At 43.9% G+C, this 21,532-nt stretch overlaps 3 protein-coding genes across 11 annotated transcripts in view; all 3 read left to right on the forward strand.

Annotated features, from left to right (window-relative positions):
• The first annotated feature begins 145 nt into the window (after positions 1-145).
• On the forward strand, positions 146-9,562 carry pdcd7 (programmed cell death 7). Its single transcript, XM_056413602.1, has 5 exons — positions 146-1,223; positions 2,154-2,292; positions 4,422-4,652; positions 4,762-4,849; positions 8,996-9,562. The coding sequence occupies exons 1-5, from the start codon at positions 222-224 to the stop codon at positions 9,126-9,128; spliced, it is 1,593 nt and encodes a 530-aa protein (XP_056269577.1). The 5' UTR covers positions 146-221; the 3' UTR covers positions 9,129-9,562.
• A 3,414-nt stretch (positions 9,563-12,976) lies between these two features.
• LOC130193284 (copine-B-like) lies at positions 12,977-18,665 on the forward strand. Of its 6 annotated transcripts, XM_056413752.1 has the most exons (6): positions 16,692-16,777; positions 16,872-16,983; positions 17,189-17,548; positions 17,998-18,081; positions 18,331-18,420; positions 18,509-18,665. In XM_056413752.1, exons 3-6 carry the CDS (start codon positions 17,237-17,239, stop codon positions 18,662-18,664), a joined length of 642 nt encoding a protein of 213 aa, XP_056269727.1. In that variant the 5' UTR covers positions 16,692-16,777; positions 16,872-16,983; positions 17,189-17,236; the 3' UTR covers position 18,665. The 6 variants fall into 6 exon arrangements, with proteins under 6 accessions (XP_056269724.1, XP_056269725.1, XP_056269726.1 ...); XM_056413749.1 differs by lacking the exons at positions 17,998-18,081; positions 18,331-18,420; positions 18,509-18,665 and adding exons at positions 12,977-13,068; positions 15,169-15,835 and having other exon boundaries at positions 16,456-16,782; positions 17,189-17,402; XM_056413750.1 differs by lacking the exons at positions 17,998-18,081; positions 18,331-18,420; positions 18,509-18,665 and adding exons at positions 15,054-15,071; positions 15,169-15,835 and having other exon boundaries at positions 16,456-16,782; positions 17,189-17,402.
• A 31-nt stretch (positions 18,666-18,696) lies between these two features.
• LOC130193288 (copine-1-like) overlaps positions 18,697-21,532 on the forward strand; it is a 37,575-nt gene continuing 34,739 nt past the window's right edge. For all 4 annotated transcript variants that reach the window (XM_056413760.1, XM_056413757.1, XM_056413758.1 and 1 more), the window contains exons 1-3: positions 18,697-18,778; positions 19,215-19,274; positions 19,492-19,625. In XM_056413760.1, the coding sequence (XP_056269735.1) occupies positions 19,215-19,274; positions 19,492-19,625 (194 nt within the window). In that variant the 5' untranslated portion in view covers positions 18,697-18,778. The remainder of the gene's footprint in view (positions 18,779-19,214; positions 19,275-19,491; positions 19,626-21,532) is intronic.

Consider the following 21,532-nt stretch of genomic DNA (forward strand, 5'->3'; position numbering starts at 1 on the left):
GTTGGTCTCAGGGGGTGAAACAGCAACGATGGGTGTTCACCGGTAGGAGGCAGCAGCAGTACACCGAGCCGCTACTGCTGAAAGGGATCCAAGAAGAAGAAGAAGAAGTAGAAGTAGAAGAAGAAGACTAGCTAAACATGGCCGCTGTGCAGAGATGGGAATGGATGTAACTGTTTAACGTCGGTCTTGTAACGCGCCCCGGGTGTTCTACTGTTCCAGACATGGACAACATATATCACCACGCTCCTACAGAAACACAGCAGCCTCGTGTCTATAATGGCGGCTATCTGGAGACGCCGTACGCCGCGAGTAGACCGCCGCCGAGCAGTGCGGCTCATGAACCGGCACAGCCGGACCACACTGCGCCTCACTGGACACCAACACAGGGATATGACGGTCACCCGTACGGATTTAGATGCGACTTTCCTCCGTCTCACGGAGGAGGGGGTTTCGGAGGGCCCCCACCATATGGATTTGACCCCTCCGTCCCGCCGCCTCCGTTCGGCTGCCCACCGCCTGTACACTTCCCTTCCGCGGTGACCGCCGCTCCGATACACCCGTTCAACAGCAGAGCAGCCTCGACCTTTGAACCATTTAACCCGCAGTTTCCACCATGTCCCCAGACTGCTCGGTATGACTTGGACCCCAGTCAGAACCAACAGCGCGCATATGAGGGCTTCTTTGAGAGTAGAGCTCTGCTCGGCTGCACGAACCGTGACGGGGGTCCGGGAGCAGCAACGCGACCTGAGGATGAAACGGCCCTTCAGAGGCGGCAGGATCTACAGTGGATCGGGCGTTTCCTACAAGGCCGAGACAAGACCCCCAAGACCCCACAGGCGGAGCAGCCGCCACCCAACAACTCCGCTCCGGACCCGAGAGCGGCTCTGTACAGGGCGGCTGAGCTCGTCTCTCGCCTGGCAAAGACCTGCGAAGCTCTGAGGAACAACGTGGAGAATGAGTGCGTTTGGACGGACTCGTATTTAATGGCTTTAAAGGTGAAGACGGAGCTACAAGAGGAACTCCAAACCCTCAGTGACGGGGAGCGTTTAGGTCGCTTGAAAGCTAAACTGGCCCGTGTCGCGAAGAGGAGGGCTCGGCGCCTGAGAGCCACGAAAGAGTTCCAGATTGAGCAGAATCTCCGAGAGGACCGCATCGCCGAGAAAGAAGCTGCCATAAACAAATGGAGGCTGCAGCAGATCCAACGAGTGGAGGAGAAGAAGAAGGTAATCGCGTTTGACAGATGATGCCCTTCTGGGTACATATGTGTGTTGTCCACTAGGGGCAGAATACGTTTACATTCAGCATCGTTGACGTTGTTATTGTGGCAAACACATGTTGACAAGCAGACACAGAGCTTCATGAGTATTGACATTTTATTTTTAAAGTCCAACATTCACTCTCCCTTTTAGCTGAGGTCTGATCGTTGCAGGGTAGGACATTTACATATCTTTTAGGGGGCAATTTTTGCCCCCACTGACTAAAACCCAGGGGCATTTAAAAAGAAATTAGGGGCACTTTTTGAAACTTGTAAAAATAACATTTAAAAAATAATAAATATATAATATATATTTAGGTGTACAGTATATGACAAATAGTCATAAACATAGTGATACGACTATTAGGTAGTAGTCTACAGATTGTAAGCGTTTTCTTACAACTTTTTTTTAACATTTCTTTTTCACATCTATTAACAAATATATTTTATTTCTTTGTTTTTTTATAATTCAAAATTATATTTATTGATTTTGTTGGTGTACCTACCGAGTACAGGCAATACAGATCGGACAGACAAAACGAAGAACAAAAAACAAAACGCTATTAAATTATCAAAATTATGGTGGCATTTTTTGCCCCTCCTAGTGATATCAGGGCCACAATTATATTTCTTAGGATCAGTTTTGCCCTTTGCCCTCGTGTATTTCCGACCCTGGATCATTGTCATGCTCAAGAAACAACGGAGGAGTTAGAAATTAGTTTGTCTGCTCGGCATACATTGACCCCATTATGAGTGGGGACAGGTGATGTGTGAGGATTTGTATTCAAATAATCTGATAAAAGCATTTAACTGAGCCCATTCTCTCAAAAACGTATGTTTGTCTATATCTATGATTGAACTACTATTGACTCTACATTTCATACTTGAACTGTGCCAGGAGCGGGAACTGAAGCTGGCTGCGGACTCTGTTCTTTGTGAGGTGAGGAAGAAGCAGGCGGACGTGAAGAGGATGCAGGACATCCTGAGATCTCTGGAGAAACTGCGCAGGCTGAGGAAAGAGGCAGCATTAAGGAAAGGTGAGACGCATTCAGCCGTGCACCTTATTCCAAGTCACTTTCTATAGCATGTGAGATTTGTGCGTACAGCTACAGGCTGTAAGAAAAAAAAAACCTGTGGCATACTGCTAACTAACAGATGCTGGGTCAGTGAAATGAATAACCAGAGGTCATGCCTATATCTCAGTGGGATTAGAAATTTGGTAGGAATTATTTCTGTTTGAAATGTCAATAATGAATTGTTAATATTTCTGTCAGTTAAAATAAATATTACACATTTGAAAATAAAATCTGAAAGGAGAGCCGGTCCATTCCAAAGTCGGCAACAATGCACCTAACCGTGGCTTCAAGGAGGGAGAAATTGGGACTCAGTGGCCTGTTTAGTCTATCCACTACAGCTGGTGATGGATTCCTCATAGCTGGACATTTCAAGTTTCAAGTTTCAAGTTTTTATTGTCACATCCCCTTTTATACAAGTATAATCGGTTTGTGAAATTCTTATGTGCAAAACACCCGACAGCAGTAGCAGACTAAAAAAAGAATAAGAATGAGAATAAACTATACAATATCCACACAAAAAAAAAGAAAGTATTAACAATATATGTATATAAAACAATGTAATAGAATATACACTTTTTTGAGACAATATATATATATGTATAGACATACAATATATATATACAATATATATATATATAAAACAATGTAATAAAATATACACCATGGCCATAGATATTCACAGAATATGTTCTGGTGTATAGTGTTAATGAGGGTCTCAGTCCTTGTTCAGCAGCCTGATGGCCTGACTGAAGAAGCTGTCCCTCAGTCTGTTTGTGCGGCACTTGATACTGCGGTATCGCCTGCCTGACGGTAGAAGGGTGAACAGTTTGTGGCCGGGGTGGTTATTGTCTTTCATCATCCGTTTGGCCCTGGCCACGCACCGCTTGGTGTATATGTCCAGGATGGAGGAAGCTCACCTCCAACGATGTACTGTGCCGACCGCACCACCCTCTGTAGTGCCCTACGCCCCAGGCCGGTGCAGTTCCCGTACCAGACGGTGATGCAACCTATCAGAACACTCTCCATGGTACTGGTGTAGAATGTTCTGAGGATGCGGGGCCATGTTGAATTTCCTCAGTCGCCTAAGGAAATACAGGCGTTGTTGGGCCCTTTTCACCACGTGAGTGGTGTGCGTGGTCCATGTGAGGTCCTCGGAGATGTGCCGCCGAGGAACTTGAAGCTGCTGACCCTCTCTACTGCAACTCCGTCTATGGAGATGGGGTGTGCTCTCCTCTCCGCTTCCTGTAGTCCACGATCAGCTCCTTGGTCTTCTTGGCTGAGGACGAGGCTGTTCTCCTGGCACCACTGTACCAGTGATCCAACCTCCTCCCTGTAGGCTGTCTCGTCGCCGGTGATCAGCCCCAACACTGTTGTGTCGTCAGCAAACTTGATGATGACGTTGGAGCTGTGCATGGCCGTGCAGTCGTGGGTGTACAGGAGTAGAGAGAGGGCTCAACACGCATCCTGAGGGGCTCCCGTGTTGAGGGTCAGCGGCTCTGAGGTGGTACCGCCCATCCTCACCACCTGGCGCGGCCCGACAGGAAGTCCAGTATCCAGCTGCACATGGTAGAGTGCAGGCCTAGACCTCTGAGCTTGGTGTCGAGCTTGGCGGGAACAATAGTGTTGAACGCTGAGCTGTAGTCCACAACCAGCATTCGCACACAACAGTTCCTCCTCCAGGTGGGAAAGGGCGGTGTGAAGTGCCATGGCAATTGCGTCGTCGGTGGATCTGTTTTGACGATATGCAAATTGCCATGGGTCCAGCGTGGCAGGCAACATGGAACAAATGAAGTCCTTGACCAACCTCTCGAAGCATTTACTGACAATCGAGGTGAGGGCTACGGGTCTCCAGTCATTCAGGCAGGTTACCTTGGGGTGTTTGGGGACAGGCACAATGGTGGACATCTTGAAGCTCTCAGGAACAACAGCCTGGGACAGGGAGAGGTTGAAGATGTCTGCGAAGACTCCTGCCAACTGGTCTGCACATGCTCTGCACATTTAATATGTAATCAACTGTAGCCGACAGTCTGTTGCAAGATGACATGAAGCTCGGAGCCTTCCCTCACTCTGTCTCTTTGTGTGTGTGGCAGGCATCAACACTGAGCACGAGTGTGACGATGCGTTCAGCAGCAGACTGGAGCAACTGAGGTGTGTGATGATGAAGAGGACGGCAGTTTACTCGGCCGAGGAGAAGGCTCTGATGGTGATGCTGGAAGGAGAGCAGGAGGAGGAGAGGAGGAGAGAGCAGGAGAAACGGATTAAGAAGGAGAGGGAGCGACACCTGCAGAGGAAACGGAGAGTGACAGCCATGTTGTTTGGAGGTAACAACTCACAGCGCTCGACACAAAAGAGAGAACATCAGTCCATCAGTATGATCGAATCGCACGTGTTGCTTTTTCATAATATTGTAATTTGTGATTTGTTTCTCAGAGGATCTTCCTGCTGGATCTGTTCTGCAGCCCTACAAAGAATATTACACCCAGGCTGAGCGCTCACTGCACGCTCTACTAGAAATCAGGTTTGAGCTTCACTCCACTTTCGCATAATATTACATTACATGTCATTTAGCTGATGCTTTTATCCAAAGCGACTTACAATATGGTATGATGATATGATATTCCTTTATTCGTCCCACAGTGGGGAAATTTCAAAAATCACAGCAGCGGTGCACATCAGAGCATCAATGAAAATAAATTAGGGCTGTCAGCGTTAACGCGTTAATCTATGCGATTAATTTGGCCGCGATTCACGCACTAAAATATTTTAACGCAATTAACGCAACTTTGTTTACTTCCGGTGTGCGTTGAAGTTTTTGCACTCCTCTGAGTGTCAAACCGCGGCAGTCCGCCTCCTTCCTCCCGTCTGCTCCTCGATATTCACAGAGAAGCAGAGGGCGACGTGTCGGTGACGCGCGGAAGGTGCAGGTGACTTTTGTTTTGTTCCGCCCGATGCGCGCGCGAACACGCCGGCATGGAGCTCTGCGCGAGACGGAGAGCCGAGAAGAGTGACCGACACGTCGAGACAGAATGACATGCTGCTGTAGAGACGACCAACAACAGACGTTTAGTTTAATAAAAGAACAAAGACGTGCTCTTTAAGAAAAGAACCTTAAATTACTTCTGCTGTAATCTGGCGCTATAGAGAAAATTACAGGGGGGCGTGGCCTCACCCTGATAGAATGGTGGGGGAAACACTGGGATGTGTCACATGCAAAAGCAATTAAAAGGTGAATTTAATTTTTTTTGTAAAATCGAGAAAATGAGCCCAGACTCCAGAGGGTTAACATTACACATTTGAATGTCAGTCAGTTTACCAAGGCCACTGGTTCTGCTGTTGTTCAGTGTTAAAGATAACAGGACCAATGGGGTCTCAAATACACCTTTTCTTACTAATCTGGATGTTGCACTGAAGAAACAATTTATCATCCACGATATTAAATACCTCGCTGGCACTTTATATGTAGGAGCCTCTTTGAAAACACAGCTCTGTGTGAAGTTTTGTCTTTAAAAAATAATACAATTAAACAAGTGTCTAAAATACACGCTGTCTGAAGTGATTACTCGTTCATTTAGAAGATTTAGTCTTTCTAAGAAAAAAAAACTTTTAATCGCGATTAATGAATTTCAAAATGTGCGATTAATTAATTACTTTTTTTTAATCGATTGACAGCACTAAAATAAATATAAAACACAAAACTAAATACTAATACTAAATGTACAGGGGGAAAACAAAGTAAAGTGTTGAGTTTGCCAGGATCTCCAGCGATCTACTGCAGTTTGTTGTGCAGCAGGAAGGAAGGACTTGTGGTACCTCTCCCTCAGACACAATAAGTACAAACTCAGAACAACAAGAATCAAGAAAGTATCATTACTTCAAGAAAGCCAAACTACAAAAACACAAGTGCCATTCAAGTGCAAATCTGTATTTATTCAAGATATACCAATATTTTGAAGCGATGCGGGCAGCCACTGGTAACCAGTGAAGGGAGCGGAGTAGTGTGGGTGTATTTAGGGATTTTGAACCATACAGATATTTTATTTATTACTATTATAGATAAATATCCCAGTATCATATTGTTTTTATGGTATTGTATCAAATTCTGGTATATAGAAGTTATAATTTTTAGTGCTGTGAAAAATAACGCGTTAACTCAGTTAATTCAATTTCAGGTTTAACTAGTTTTTTTTTTTTAACGCATTTAACGCATGCCCAGAATGAGCTTCCAATCCGTCTGTTGTTGGTCGTCGGGACGAAAAAAAAGTCACTTGCAAAATGAGCTTCCAATACACCACTTCAATCTGAACTCTGTCCGCTCTCATGCAGACGGTCTGTTCATCGGTAATGATCCTTCCGCAGGTTCACCTACGGAAACCTTGTTACGACTTTTACTTCCTGTAGATCAGGGTCTCAACACGTCGATCGCGACCTGCCAGTCGATCGCGCGTAGTGTTGGTAGATCGCATGACATTAAAAGATTGGCCCGCCCTGACATGTTCTCTATCGCACGTCTTTGTTCTTTTATTAAACTAAACATCTGTTGTTGATCGTATCTCCACAGCAGCATGTCATTTCTGTCTCTTCGCGTTGCGTTAACACTTATCGATCTCCGTCTCGCACGACACAGAGCTCCGTGCGCACGCATCGACCGAGCAAAAAAAGTCACTTGTCAATCTGTCCACCTTTAGATTGTATCATGGTGGAGTTAATGGTTGACAAACAAGAGAAAAATGTTCTGTTTAACCCTCCTGTTACCTTTACATTTACGAACATATTTTACCCTCGGGGTCAATTTGACCCCAGCAATTAAAACCTCCAGAAAATTATTTGAATTAATATTGCTTCCCAAATTTAAGTGTGAGGTACTTTATGTTTGTTTGTTGACTACCTAAATAGCCCTTTAAATAAATAAAAAGTTGATATTTCTGATATGTTTGACACAGTGAAAACAGCCTGGGGTCAAATTGACCCCAAAGAACACCGACATTAAACATTGAATGGGGTCAAATTGACCCGAAAGGTAACAGGAGGGTTAAACATTCTGTTTAGGATGAAGATGTATTAATGTTCCATATGGAAGAAAACTGCTAAATAACTGCTGAGTTGCAGCACCATTGTATAGAAGAATGTATAAATGTATATATCCGTCTTTTGTCATAAATCTCTATGTTCTCACAAAATATACCGAGAATATCGGTAATATGTGATTAATCATGATTAATCCACAAAAACCTGTGATTAATCCGATTAAAAATTTTAATCGTTTCACAGCCCTAATAATTCTCTCACCTTTTTCACCCCTCATGAGTTTGCAGGTATGAGTATCACACGAAGCCATGCGAACGAATGACATAGCCGAGAGAATTAGTGTACAGAGAGAGGAGGGGACCCAGGACGGAGCCTTGAGGGACCCCAGTAGTGAAAGGGCAAGGTTCAGACACGGACAGCTGTGTCGGCCACTCCCCCAGCCGGTCGTTATTGAAATGGTCGTCTATTGAGAGCCAGTGGGCTCACACCAAGAGCTGATCTACCCCTTAATCACTGAAGATGAAGGTGTACAATAATCTACTTTCTGCCTAAAATGATACCAGGACAGGATAAGATGGTACAGACTAGCAATCTAGTAGTTCCAATACAGCAAAAAACAATGGTGTACTAGCAGATAAACTTATTTAAAGATGGTACTTAGCCATGATCCAAGTAGTCCAGTAGTCGAGCCTCATATGTAGATATGCACACTATTAAGAATCATAAGACTGAGTTATGGTAGGGCGACAGGAAATAAAGACATGTATATAGGAATGTGTGGGATGAGTAGCATTTCTGTTTCATAACGGTAATCAGACATTAGAATTGGAATTGAGGGAAAAATCTGAAAATATCCCAAATAAACCGCACAATCAAACAATGAATAATGAGTATAAAATACAATATCTCAGAGAAATTCTTCCAATTTGGCACTAATGTCCACTTGCACTCACGGTTGACCCGATGACAATTGTGGTGGTCAAAGGTCACTGTGGCCTCATAAAACCTGTTTTTGGCCATTCACATGTCTAATAGGATAAAACAATGAAGTGAAGACCAGAGAAAACTCAGGAGTCCAACATTGCCTTGGCATATGCACACACTGATTCCACATCCATTTTAGTGACCGACGACCGGCGTAGTCGGGATTCGTTACCACCGACGTGTAGCACAATCTTACTGTCTTAACGTTTATCTTTAGCCAGCCGTTTTAAACGACCTTCAACGTCGCCCGCTCTGGCCCCTGGAATGCACCTAACTATGGGCCGTGGCTTCACCATCTTCACGTTTCTGACTATGGAGCTGCCGACAACTAGAGTGTGTTTCTCAGCGGGTGTGTCGCTCAGTAGGGAACACCGGTTAGAAACGTGTAGGCTGGTGGTGCGCAGCGGGCTTCTGTTTAGACTTATTATTCCCTCGAACAGTGACCCAGCCTTCTGGCTAGGGAACAGCCAGCAGAAGCTACGTGATGTCGCTACCGTCTGTTTATCTTTATCATCCAACATGTAGTGGATGGAAACAAGCAGCCATTACAGGGACCAGCATGATCAATACCAGCAGCGTGAAAATGAATTCTGACTTTGAGTCACACATGTTGTTATTGTTATGAACATTATGACTGTAATATGTCTTCTTTCAGGAGAGGGTGGGATACGTTTGTGGTTCCAGCGGATCATCCCGACGGTTCTCCGGTTTCTCAGAGCTGGGTCCTGCCGGACGCCCCGTCGGACCCGGCCTGGGCCTCCGCTCTGCACTCTGCTGACACCGAGTGAGACGGCCACAGACGCGCCGTGTGTCCTGTGAACCGCTGCCTCCTGTCACCCAGCCCTGTACACCTGAACACATCACATACGCTGCAGGTGTCTGGGAGGGAGCAGCACAGGAGGCCATGTGAACACAACGTTAATGAGTAAATGCGTTCATAAAGGGTTTATAAAGCGTTCTTTTCAAAAAAACTCCGTTAACATCATGAGGAAAATGAGATAATGAACTTGTGACTGAAAGTCATTGGTGCTGAGGTCAGTGCTGCAGAAGAGACAATCAAAAAACAAACAGCCTTTAAATCCGTCTGTTCCTCTGAAGCGCTACAAGAAAATGAATTTCTCTCCATAAGGTTTGTCATTTGAGGAACAGAACATGTATAAGACAGGGGTTTTTTTCTCTGTATATTCTGGTTCAAATATTGTTATAAAAACTCACAAATTAACTGTTGTGGATCTTTTTATTCGGGGGGTGGGGGGAGTTTCCTTTTGTGACATACTGCTTCTGACTCACAATGATGCATTCAATACCCACCAACTGATTTATATTTCTGGATTTGTTTTGTTATCTTTTTTATTTGTATTCAGTTTAAGCTAAGCCGTGTTGGGTTAACCCTCTGTCACTCATTGGTGTCGTATTGGACCAGGAAGTCACCAGAATCATCACAGGTCATACTTGTTCACAACAAATGGAGAGGAAACAGTTGTTTATATTTATCTACGTGTAGTTTAGTATCAAATAGAACCTAAAGAATAATGAATACCCACAGAAGTGTTTACTGGATCCTTCTGTGATCAGTGTCTGTACCGTCGTACTACCGTCTGACGTCAGGCTTGTCGTCTTTGTTGACATCCTCTGTGCTCTGACTCGGCGCGACATCAGCTGGTCTAGGTTACTGCGAGTCATTAGGTTACTGTCTGAGCTTCACACACACACACACACCTAATAGGACACAGCCAGTCTAACAGCAGGTCCAAGACAACACAGGTAAGGTGACTTTTGTTTTACCAGAATATTCCTGTATAGATTATATAAGCACATTAAATACTGTAACACAGGTTATTGTAAGAGAAGGCTGTTTTATACATTTAGTTACTTAATGTGCAGAGAAGATCATAACAATGCTACAATCAACTCATTGATTTAAGATGGAAACTATTTTGGTAAAGTGGCAGACAAATATATGTATGTACATGTGTATATATATATATTATGTCTGTATTTATGTGTATGTATACATATGTATATGAGTGTCTAGAAAAGCGCTATATAAATTCGAAGTATTATTAATACTGTGTATATACAGTGCATCCGGAAAGTATTCACAGCGCTTCACTTTTTCCACATTTTGTTATGTTACAGCTTTATTCCAAAATGGATTAAATTCATTATTTTCCTCAACATTCTACACACAACAACCCAAAGTGAATAAAACTGTTTTTTGCAAATCTGTTAAAAATAAAGAACGAAAACATAACATGTACATAAGTATTCACAGCCTTTGCCATGACACTCAAAATTGAGCTCAGGTGCATCCTGTTTCCACCGATCATCCTTGAGATGTTTGATTGGAGTCCACCTGTGCTAAATTCAGTTGATTGGACATGATTGAGAAAGGCACACACCTGTATATATATGGTATCACAGTTGACAGTGCATATCAGATCAAATGCCAAAAGTATGGCCATATTGCGGCAGCGTGTAAAGGGAAGCAAAGATGTGGAAAATGTGGAGGGGAACATGATTATGGGAAATGTGAGACTGGGACAGAGCTCAAATGTGCAAATTGCAGAGGTGCACACAGTGTGGCCTATGGTGGGTGTGAAGTGAGAAAGAAGGAAGTGGTAGTGCAGCAGCTGAAAGTGAAAATGAATATATCGTATGCAGAAGCAGCAAAGATGGCTCAACAACTATCGACTAAGACTCAAAGGGGAGATGAGAATATAATGGCAGTAAATAAGGAGAACTTTGTGTTTTTCATGGCAGAAGTGGTTAACTGCACATTCCAGGCAAAAGGGAGATCTGAGAAAATTGAAATAATAGTAAAAAGTGCAGCAAGATACTTAAATATTCACGGAATAACTGGGATGGCGGTACAGGAAGAGCTTAACCCTTGTGTTGCCTTAGGGTCATTTTGACCCGAATCAATATTACACCCTCCCCCCGCCTTTGGGTCATTTTGACCCGATTCAATGTTTCACCCTCCTGTTACCTTTATATTTACTAACATATTTTACCCTTTGGGTTCAATTTGACGCCAGCAATTAAAACCTCCAGAAAATTATTAGAATTAATATTGTTTTCCAAGTTTAAGTGTGAGGCACTTTATGTTTGTTTGTTGACTACCGAAAGAACACCGACATTAAACATTGAATGGGGTCAAATTAATCCTAAAGCGGGGGGAGGGTGTAATATTGATTCGGGTCAAAATGACCCTAAGGCAACACAAGGGTTAACAAAACAGGGGCAGTTAACCAAAGAATCATTCTCACAGGATTAATCATCATGTTAATTCTACAATGGAATGCTCGGAGTTTGTTGGCAAATGGACAATAATTCAAAAAATATGTTGGGAATATTCCTAGTAAACCAGATGTCATATGCATACAGGAAACATGGTTAAAACCAAATTTGGACTTCAGACTAGCTGGATATGTGTGTGTTAGGTGTGATAGGGAGGGTGGTCAAGGAGGAGGATGTGCCACATTTATTAGTGAAGACGTCACATTTAGAGAGGTGAAGATAGGGACCGAGCTCGAATATGTAACTGTGGAGATCTGGGCAAGGGAAGGAGAGGTCATAGTTGCACATTTTTATAATCCCTGTAAAAAATTAGAGGTGAATAGATTGGCACAAATTGAAAGGATAGGTGGCAACAAGGTTGTGGTATGTGGAGATTTTAATGCACATAGTACATTATGGGGTGGAGTAAGAACAGATCTCAATGGGGAGGTAATGGAAGAATTACTAGAGGAACACAATTTGGTTTGTTTAACGATGGCAGAGGGACTAGATTAGATGTGCACACAGGGAACATGTCGGCGCTAGACTTAACCATTGTATCTAGGAGTTTAGCAGGGATATGCGAGTGGGAGGTAGAAGAGGAAACATCAGTGGGCAGTGATCATTTTCCAATAAAGTGTAAAATAGCATTACAAAGGAGTAAGGAACAGGGAGAGTTGATTGGTAAGTGGGTGTTTAATAGGGCAAAATGGGAACTTTTCAAATATATATGCGAGCAAGAAATGGATAAAATAGACTTAAATGAAGATGTCGACGAGGTTGATATAAAAATGACATTTACAATACTGGAAGCAGCAAAACAAGCAATAGCTAAAAGTAAAGGAAGGATGAAAAGAAAGGGGGTCCCCTGGCAGTGTTGCCAGGTCCGCGGTTTTCCCGCGGAATTGGCCTACTTTTGAAGTGTTGCCGCGGGTTGAATTGTTTGTCCGCTGGTTCGGGTAGACCTATTTTGCATGCAAATTACATGAATATCTTTCAATAAAAATCCATATTTTAAATGAAATAATTTATTTATACCCAAATCCTACCAAACTGACTCCAGATCAGCACATACACACATTTTATTTCTGATAATATACTGTATCTAATTACACAAGGCCATTTTAGGACCTAGGTGAAATAACTGTTTCGGGAAAACTGCTTTTAATGCTGGCATACTAAACATTTGGTGTTACTTTGTAGATATTACAATACATTTGGCAATGATAGCAATGCTGTTGGACTTTAAAAGCAGTGTATATGGTTTGGCACGGGCATATTTTGAGTTCTGATATTGGGCTGTTTTTTGGGCTGGTTTTATTGGCCATTGGGCTGGTTTTGTCACACAGACCTGGCAACCCTGAGTGAGAGACGACCCGCAGCAGCACACTCACACCTGAGCCTCGCGCAGCGTCTTTTCGCGGCTCTTTTTCGGACCAACAGTTACACGTAAGTACGCCGCATTTTGTCAATAAAGTTACTTAATGAACGGTTCTCAGTTGTATATGTTGGTCAACTGCTTCTATAGTTTACTTTACTTGTGTTGGTTAGCATTGTAACACTGTGTGTTGTTAGCACCGTAAGGTTCAGGGCTCCAGACTAACTTTTTTTACTAGGAGCACAGTGGCCCCTAACTTAAAATTTTAGGGGCGCAAGCAGAAAATTTAGGGGCGCACACAGGGTTTTTCCTGGGTCAAAATGGGTCTTCGGTGCTCCCCAAAAAAAATGTTTGCGCGCTGCGCGCGCACCGTCTATTCATACAGGTCGAGCTGTTGAGTGAGTGATCAGCAGCTGGCCGCTCTGTCCATTCACGCACCTCACAGTTGTGTATTGATCAGACAAGAAGACACGCTTATCAACTCCAGTGTTTCCCCTACCATTATAACAGGGTGAAATCTCCACCCGCCACTCTGTAATTTCGTCACACCTCAGTGTTAAATTAAGCTCAGGGCACCAACATGGCTAGCGGCACTAGTCCCGCCCCCCTGAAGCTGTAAACCTCGGGGAAACACTCTACTCGATTACTATTGATCAAAACAGAACGAGGGTTCGGCTGTAGCCGACTTGAAACATACTATTGAGAACATATTCGCTGACATGCACGTGATGAACACTTTTTTTTTTTCATCGCAGACTTTTTTTTGCCTTAGGCGCTCGGGATTTGTCATAGGCGCTCGGGAAAACAGCTTAGGCGCGCGCCCAAATTTTCTCTGCAGGAAAAACCCTGACACACTATAAAACGACTTGCAAAGTTTTCCCATCATTTTTACTGTATTACTGATAAATAATTTGACAATATACAATCTTATGCCTGTTTGCCTTCATGAACTGCAAAACATTCACAACAGAGGACTCTTCAGAAGTTACTGTATTGAGTTTAAATATATTTTAAGAGAAAACATACCTTGAGCATGTGCATGTTGCACTTCGATGTGGCCAATCAAAACATTTGTTGGTTTCTAGAGATGCACCGATCAGGTTTTTGGTGCCGATCACCGATCACTGAAATCAGTATCTGCCGATCACCGATAATACCGATCACTGAAATCAGTATCTGCCGATCCGATAATACCGATCACCGATCACGGTGTTGATTGAAGCATTCTATTTATTGTGTAGCATTATTGCCTAGGACTATGAGGAAATACATATATAAAGCAACTCAAACATTAAAGAAATTACCGATTTCTTTAAACATTTAGGACTTTTACTTTGAAAAATGTCCTAATTGATACATTAAAATTGTTTGATTGCTATTGTAGGGGATTTCAGATATGTATGGAACACATCTGCATTATTCATTTCCTGGAACTCTTGGGGAAATCTATATACAGGACTTTTCTTAACATACAAAAGACTTACTAATTTTTATAAACTCTTCCTTGGTCCAGTAAAAATGTTTTAATGTGAGCATAATTTAAGCTAAATCTCAGAAACGATCTCTAAAGATACAAAATCAGTTAATTGTTTACTTTTATATGTTCGTGTATGATTTGTCGACATCTTATTTTGAAAAACGGATGTTGTTTCACGTGGTTCTTTCCGCTAACTTTGCAAAACCGGATGTTGTCACTTAAATCCTTCCGCTAACTATCAAAACCCTCGCGCGCTCCCGATCGAATGCGTTTACCGTGAACATCAGTCTATAGGGGCAGACATGTGAGTGTCGGCTGAGTTGACCCAGTGATTCAACTCGGGGGACGGGGACGCCGCTCGGTGCGTGAGGATCCCCTCTGACCTCTCACTCTGCGGCCCAGTCTGGAGCCCTGGAGGGTCTGAGTCAACGCTACACTGCAGCTGGAGTGGAGAAGGCCGGCTTCCAGCGGGTGGACAGGCATGAAGAACTAGTTTCAGTTTAAAACATAATTTTCAGTTTTTGACTTGGACGTTATATAGTTTAGTTGTCTTGTTTTTTTTTTAATGAAAGGATATAATTAGTTGGAACACTTCAGGTTGATTTATTTTATATTGTAAAATATATTGAGGCTCAATTTGTACTCAATAAATTGTGAGATGTTTTTAGCTGTGAATTTATTTCCCATGTTTTAGGGACTGCTTTGCTGCCTTCAGGGTCCTGCAGGCTGGAGCTCAGGAGCAGCTCTTGTGGGACTGCTGGAGGACCTCAGAGGCATCGTCTGGGAACCTGGAGAACACCAGCGCCTCAAGGACCAAGTTCAACAACGATATAACCATCTAGTTGGACTTGTTCCACTGCATGCGGCGCTTCAGTCTCGGAGCATCACTCTCTCTCCACCTTTCTGCCAGTTCCTCTCTGCAGCTTTCCTCGTTGTGGACCAGGAGATCTCCAGAGGCTCAAGGAGGCGAACACCTTCTGTGGGATCTCCTCCTAATCCCACCAAGCTGCACATGAGAGCGCTGCAGGTCCAAGGTGCCACAGCCCTGAGAGCTGCTGCAGAGGGTGGAAGACGTCCTCCATCACTTCTACATCTCAAAAGATGTCAACCTGCTCCTCTACAAATCCTCCATGTTAAAGATATGAAGGATGCAGCGTGTGCACATCTTGAGAGGCTGCCTGAGCGACCCTGAGGTGGGGGAGGGAACCCTGTACAGGTTTGGTGGCACCTTGCAGCTGAACTACACCGAGGGAGAGGGAGCTGCTGCACCCATCTGGATCCCTGAGAGAGGCCCCTCTCAGCAGGAGGGCTTCCACTTTCACCAAGCCCAGTGGGTCACAGGGAACCAGGTTTCCTGTGAAGTAAGTAAGTAATTTATTTTCCATAAGTACATGCATAACGTGTACATACTGACAGACATTAACAACAGAAAAAATGTACGAATGGAGGACCGTCCAAAGACCGAGGTCTGTAGGCTCCTCTGAGATGAGTTGGACGGCCCCACCCCGAACCCTTTAGCCCCGCCCCTCCCAACTACTACAGGCACACAGACAGTACACACACATATGGATCAAAACATAAAATGTCGTACAAGCAACAACAACAACAACAACAAAAACAGAACAGGAAAAAGAAAACCAAAAGCAAACGAAAAAGAAAGACATCGTAAAAATAATAATAAAAGGCAAATGTGAACTACTGATAACTTAGAAAAAAAAAAAAATATCACGAACATCAAATTATGAATATACATTTTATTTTAAATATCTTTCCTCTATTGTACTGTGCCGCCAGGCTGTATATCAATATTAATAATTTTCTAAATGAAGTGAGATGGCGTTTAAGGCGAGAACCAAATGCCTTGGTGGTGGATGCTGATTTGACCTCGTCCGGAATTTGGCTCCAGAGCTTTGGACCTCTACGGATGAAGCTTTTAAATACAATGTCGACTGTATGTTTATTTATATGTGAACTATTCCAGGCGCAGGCCATGACAGGGGTGGTGCGCTGGAACTTCCGGAGACTGGTTGACCTGAAGCTGCCCGGTGTGGAGCTGCCAGCCGTGTTCGACCCCGTGTTGATAGCAGAGCTGAACAATTTGTCTCCAAAGGTGACGGCAAAGGCAAAATATCCAGCGCTGCAGGTCACCAACAGAGACACAGGAGAGAGATTCGGTCTGGACTATGTGGAGCGTTGCTGTCGTCCTGTTCCTCTCAACTGGGACAAGCACAAGACACAGCCAAGCATGGCCGCTGCGGTCGCCAAGGAGACGGAGCATCCTGCAGCTGTAGAGGCCACAGACCGTCAGGTAATCCAGATAAATGACCAGTCAATTATCAATAATCATGATCAGATTGTGAATACTTATTGTCCTCTCCGTGTGACGCTTCATTTCAGGAGACCAGTGCCACTGTGAGGGAAGCTCCATCCAGTCTTGTGCCCATCCTGTCCTTCCACGAGGGGTCTGACGTAAAGTTCCAGCCGCCCTGGAGGCCGTCGTCTGATCCAGGTAAATTAAACCCCGACCACCCTCATATGGACTTTGCACTGAGAACCAGCCGTGTAAATAAAAGACCGAATAACAAGACAATCGTCTTAATATATTGTTTATTTACAATAATCCTGAAAATATAAAAAACACATCACCATATAATTGTATTCTCCCAAGAAACACTGTAATCAACATGTGCTTTATACGCTGTGTTTATCTACAGCACCGCTGCCCGTATCCTCCTCTCCATATAGCCGCTCGCACCGGACCGATGAAAACAGGAGGCATTGTCCAGGTCCTGGACCACGGCCGGTGGACAGAAGCTGCCATCGACGGGCTTCTGATTAAACACCACGGAGCTCCACGCATGCTGAAGCAGGTGGATGACGACTACGCCGCCATGGTCCAGAGGGGGTGCACTGACCCTCACAGTTTGTTACATCCGACCACATGCCAACATATCTCCAGATATGTCAAGCATCTGGCCAAAAGAAAACCCACCAGCTCCTCTCTGAACACCAGCCCAGAGAAGGTGTTGGAGACACAGCAGCTGTGGCAGAGCTTGACCACCAGCAGCCAAACGGTCAGTGTGCCGGTCATCACCATGCCTCCTGCAACCGTCAACCCTCCAGCTGTGGCTCCTCTGTAGAGACAGAATGACATGCTGCTGGTTAGAGACGACCAACAACAGACGGATTGGAAGCTCATTCTGCGCATGCGTTAAATGCGTTAAAAAACAACAACTAGTTAATCCTGTAATTTAATTAACTGAGTTAACGCGTTATTTTTCACAGCACTAATATAAATATATGGATATACAGTATATGCATATATATGGATATACAGTATATGCATATATATGGATAAATATATATATGCATATATCAGGCATGAGAATCCCTCACCTTTCGGCGAAATTCGCCGTTTTGAAACCAAAATAGGTGACTTACGTCAGACCCTAGATTTTAATTCGGTTACATAACATTGCATAACGCACTGACTGACGGCGGCGTGTTGTCTTTTCTCTGACAGGATACGTTTGGAAAGTCTGATCCCTTCCTGGAGTTCTTTAAGAAGGGAGACGATGGAAAGTGGCAGCTGGTCCACAGAACCGAGGTACACACACACACGTGCACACAAACGAACGCACACACGTATGCACACACCTGCAGTCATTTTTCCAAAACATTTTTAGCTATTGTTTCTTGTGAAATTATTGTGATTTGAAAACCACGTTTGACAAAATATCCCGACGTTCAAGTTCTAAAACTATAATGTTTCTAATTGAAGAGCACACACACACACACACACACACACACACACACACACAAAGGATGACATTATTATGATGGTGTTTGTCTCCAGGTGGTGAAGAACAACCTGAGTCCCACCTGGAAGAAGTTCTCTGTTCCCCTGCAGACGTTCTGCGGCAGCGACCTCGACCGACCGCTGAAGGTTCGACCAATCAGAATCCAGCTCCATTCAAATCCGTAATATCTTTCCACAGTTTACCTGAGGCCTCCTCCTCCTCCTCCTCCTGCAGGTGGATTGCTCTGATTACGACAGCGATGGAACTCACGATCTGATTGGTTCCTTCACCACTAAAGTGTCCGAGCTGCAGAAAGCTGGAAGTTCGCCGGCAAGCTCGCCGGCTATAAAACGTTTGACGACTTCCTGTCGGCCGGCCGGAGGTCGTTAGTAAACTGTCGGCGCGTCGTCCTCCCAGGTGTCCTTTGACTGCATCCACTCCGAGAAACAGAAGAAGAAGAAGAGCTACAAGAACTCTGGAGTCGTCTCTTTGAAGAGCTGCAAGGTAGAGACCGCGTTACCCAGAGTGCTTTGCTTTGTGAACCTTCTGTCGTCTGTCACCTGAACAGAGCCGTCTGATTGGCTCAGAGCCGTCTGATTGGTTTAGAGCCGTCTGATTGGCTCTCTGAGGCGCATGCAGCCGGTGAATGTGAAGCTCATTTTAATGACTTTATATATTGCTGTATAATAATACACCATAAAATAATATAATGTATCGGGTTATTTACAATTTGATGATTGATCTACTGTCAATCTGCAAAATGAGCTCAAGCTGTCATATAGTAGAAATATATAAAGTAGCAAAAAATGGAAATAAGTAAATTACAAGTACTGCAAAACTTCACTGGAGTGCAGTAATAGTTGGATTATGATTGTTATTACTTAATTCTATTTATTTTATGATATACTCACAAGTTTTCCCCCCCACTGTGTGTTTGCAGATGTCGACCCATCACTCCTTCCTGGACTACGTGATGGGCGGCTGCCAGATCAACTTCACCGTACGGCGACACCAACACACCACACACACGTTTTAAAGGCTTTATTTTAACCCACCAATCACATTCAAGCGATTAAAATAAGATAAACATGGCAACATTTTGATTTTTAATGATGGATCTCTTGTGAGCAAACGTCCAGACGTGTCCGTCTTAATTGATCTTTTTAAAAACTCACTTCACGAACTCTTTGATTACATTAATTAATCGTTGTTTGTAGGTGGGGATCGACTTCACCGGCTCCAATGGAGACCCTCGCTCGCCCGACTCTCTCCACTACATGAGTCCAGACGGGTTGAACCAGTCCCTGTCGGCTCTGTGGTCGGTGGGTAACGTGGTCCAGGACTACGACACGTGAGTACACACTACACCCGGAGAACTACGCCTTCAAACGTATGCACAGAAACCCTCAACCCACACCTAAACTGTGTCTCTACACCCTAAACCCTATATCCTAGAGTCTAAACTCCACACACCCTTAACGCTAAACCCTTACAACCTACGCACCAATCATATTCTACATCCTTAACTCCTCTTCTTACATCCTAAACCCCAGGTGCTACACCCTAAATGCTACATCTTTCCAACCTACACAATCACCTTACGTCATACACCCTCAACAACCACACACTACACTCTAAATCCTCTTCCCTACACCTATACCCTACAACCTTAGCCATATATGCTAAACTCTTAACTCTACACCCTAAAACCTAAATCCTCCATTCGACACCCTACAATCTAAACCCTCCATTCTACACCCTAAAATCTAGACCCTACACCCTAAAACCTAGACTCTACACCCTAAAACCTAAATCCTCCATTCGACACCCTAAAATCTAAACCCTCCATTCTACACCCTAAAACCTAGACCCTACACCCTAAAACCTAGACTCTGCACCCTAAAACCTCAAATCTAGACCCTACACCCTAAAACCTAGACTCTACACCCTAAAATCTAGTCCCTAAAACCTACATTATACACCTGAAAACCTAAACCCTCCATTCTACACCCTAAAACCTAGACCCTACACCCTAAAACCTCCATTCTACACCTGAAAACCTAAAACATCCATTCTACACCCTAAAACCTCAAATCAATACCCTACACCCTAAAACCTACATTATACACCTGAAAACCTAAACCATCCATTCTACACACTAAAACCTAGACCCTACACCCTAAAACCTAAAATCTAGACCCTATAACCTAGACTCTGCACCCTAAAATCTAGACCCTACACCCTAAAACCTACATTATACACCTTAAAACCGAGACCCTAAAACCTAGACCCTACACCCTAAAACCTACATTATACACCTTAAAACCTAGACCCTAAAACCTAGACCCTACACCAGGGCTATTCAACTTCAGTAGCAAGTGGGCCGAATAAGAAAATCACGGGGGGTGTGAGGGCCGCACAGAATATTGATCAAATAATGGCTAAAAATTATAAACAGTAATGTATATTTCCACAGGTAAACAGTCACACACGAAAATGCGTCGGTATTGTGTGGCAAAAGTGTTGTGAACAAGCGTCACTATAAACATGTTTCAAAGTGTAAATATCCGCTCAAGGTAACCAGTTGTTTCAGATCCCTTCAACCAAACTGTTCCCATGAGAACATAAGAAATGTGACTTAATGGATCAATATATAAATGACTTGGGATGAAACTAATATCTGGTGGCGCAGCGCACAGACTGCGGGTCTTTGAGTGCAGACTCATTTTGCGTGAAAGGGATCGAAACCAGGTCGGGCGATCTTTTTATTTTTATTTTTTCGAAAATGTATTTCTTCATACATGGCTGTGATGCACTGCTCACTTATACAATCGTAATCGCCGACATGGATATGAACGGTGGCTTGAAGATCTCCAGCAATATGTTTGTGAATGTGTGACGGATCTGGTGAGCGAGACAGAGCCCCGCTGCAGATGTGAAGAGAACACAACGCACGCGCAGGGAAACCAGTAGGTTTGAAAACCAGTAGGGGTGTAACACCGGCAACCAACACAGGTGCGTAACATAAAGATGTAACCATACAGGTTTGGTTGAGGCAACAGTGAAACTCAATGGCTCTGGGTTAGATGTCTCAATGTATAGAAGAGGCGTGTCCGTCAGTTTTATTTTTTCTTACCAAGCTATACTGATTTGCAGGCAGTCTTGCGGGCCATAGTTAAACTCAAACGGGCCGCTAGTTGAATAGGCCTGCCCTACACCCTACATTATACACCTGAAAACCTAAACCCTCCATTCTAC

This window comes from Pseudoliparis swirei, chromosome 4 (assembly GCF_029220125.1).
Source record: "Pseudoliparis swirei isolate HS2019 ecotype Mariana Trench chromosome 4, NWPU_hadal_v1, whole genome shotgun sequence".
NCBI lineage: Eukaryota > Metazoa > Chordata > Actinopteri > Perciformes > Liparidae > Pseudoliparis > Pseudoliparis swirei.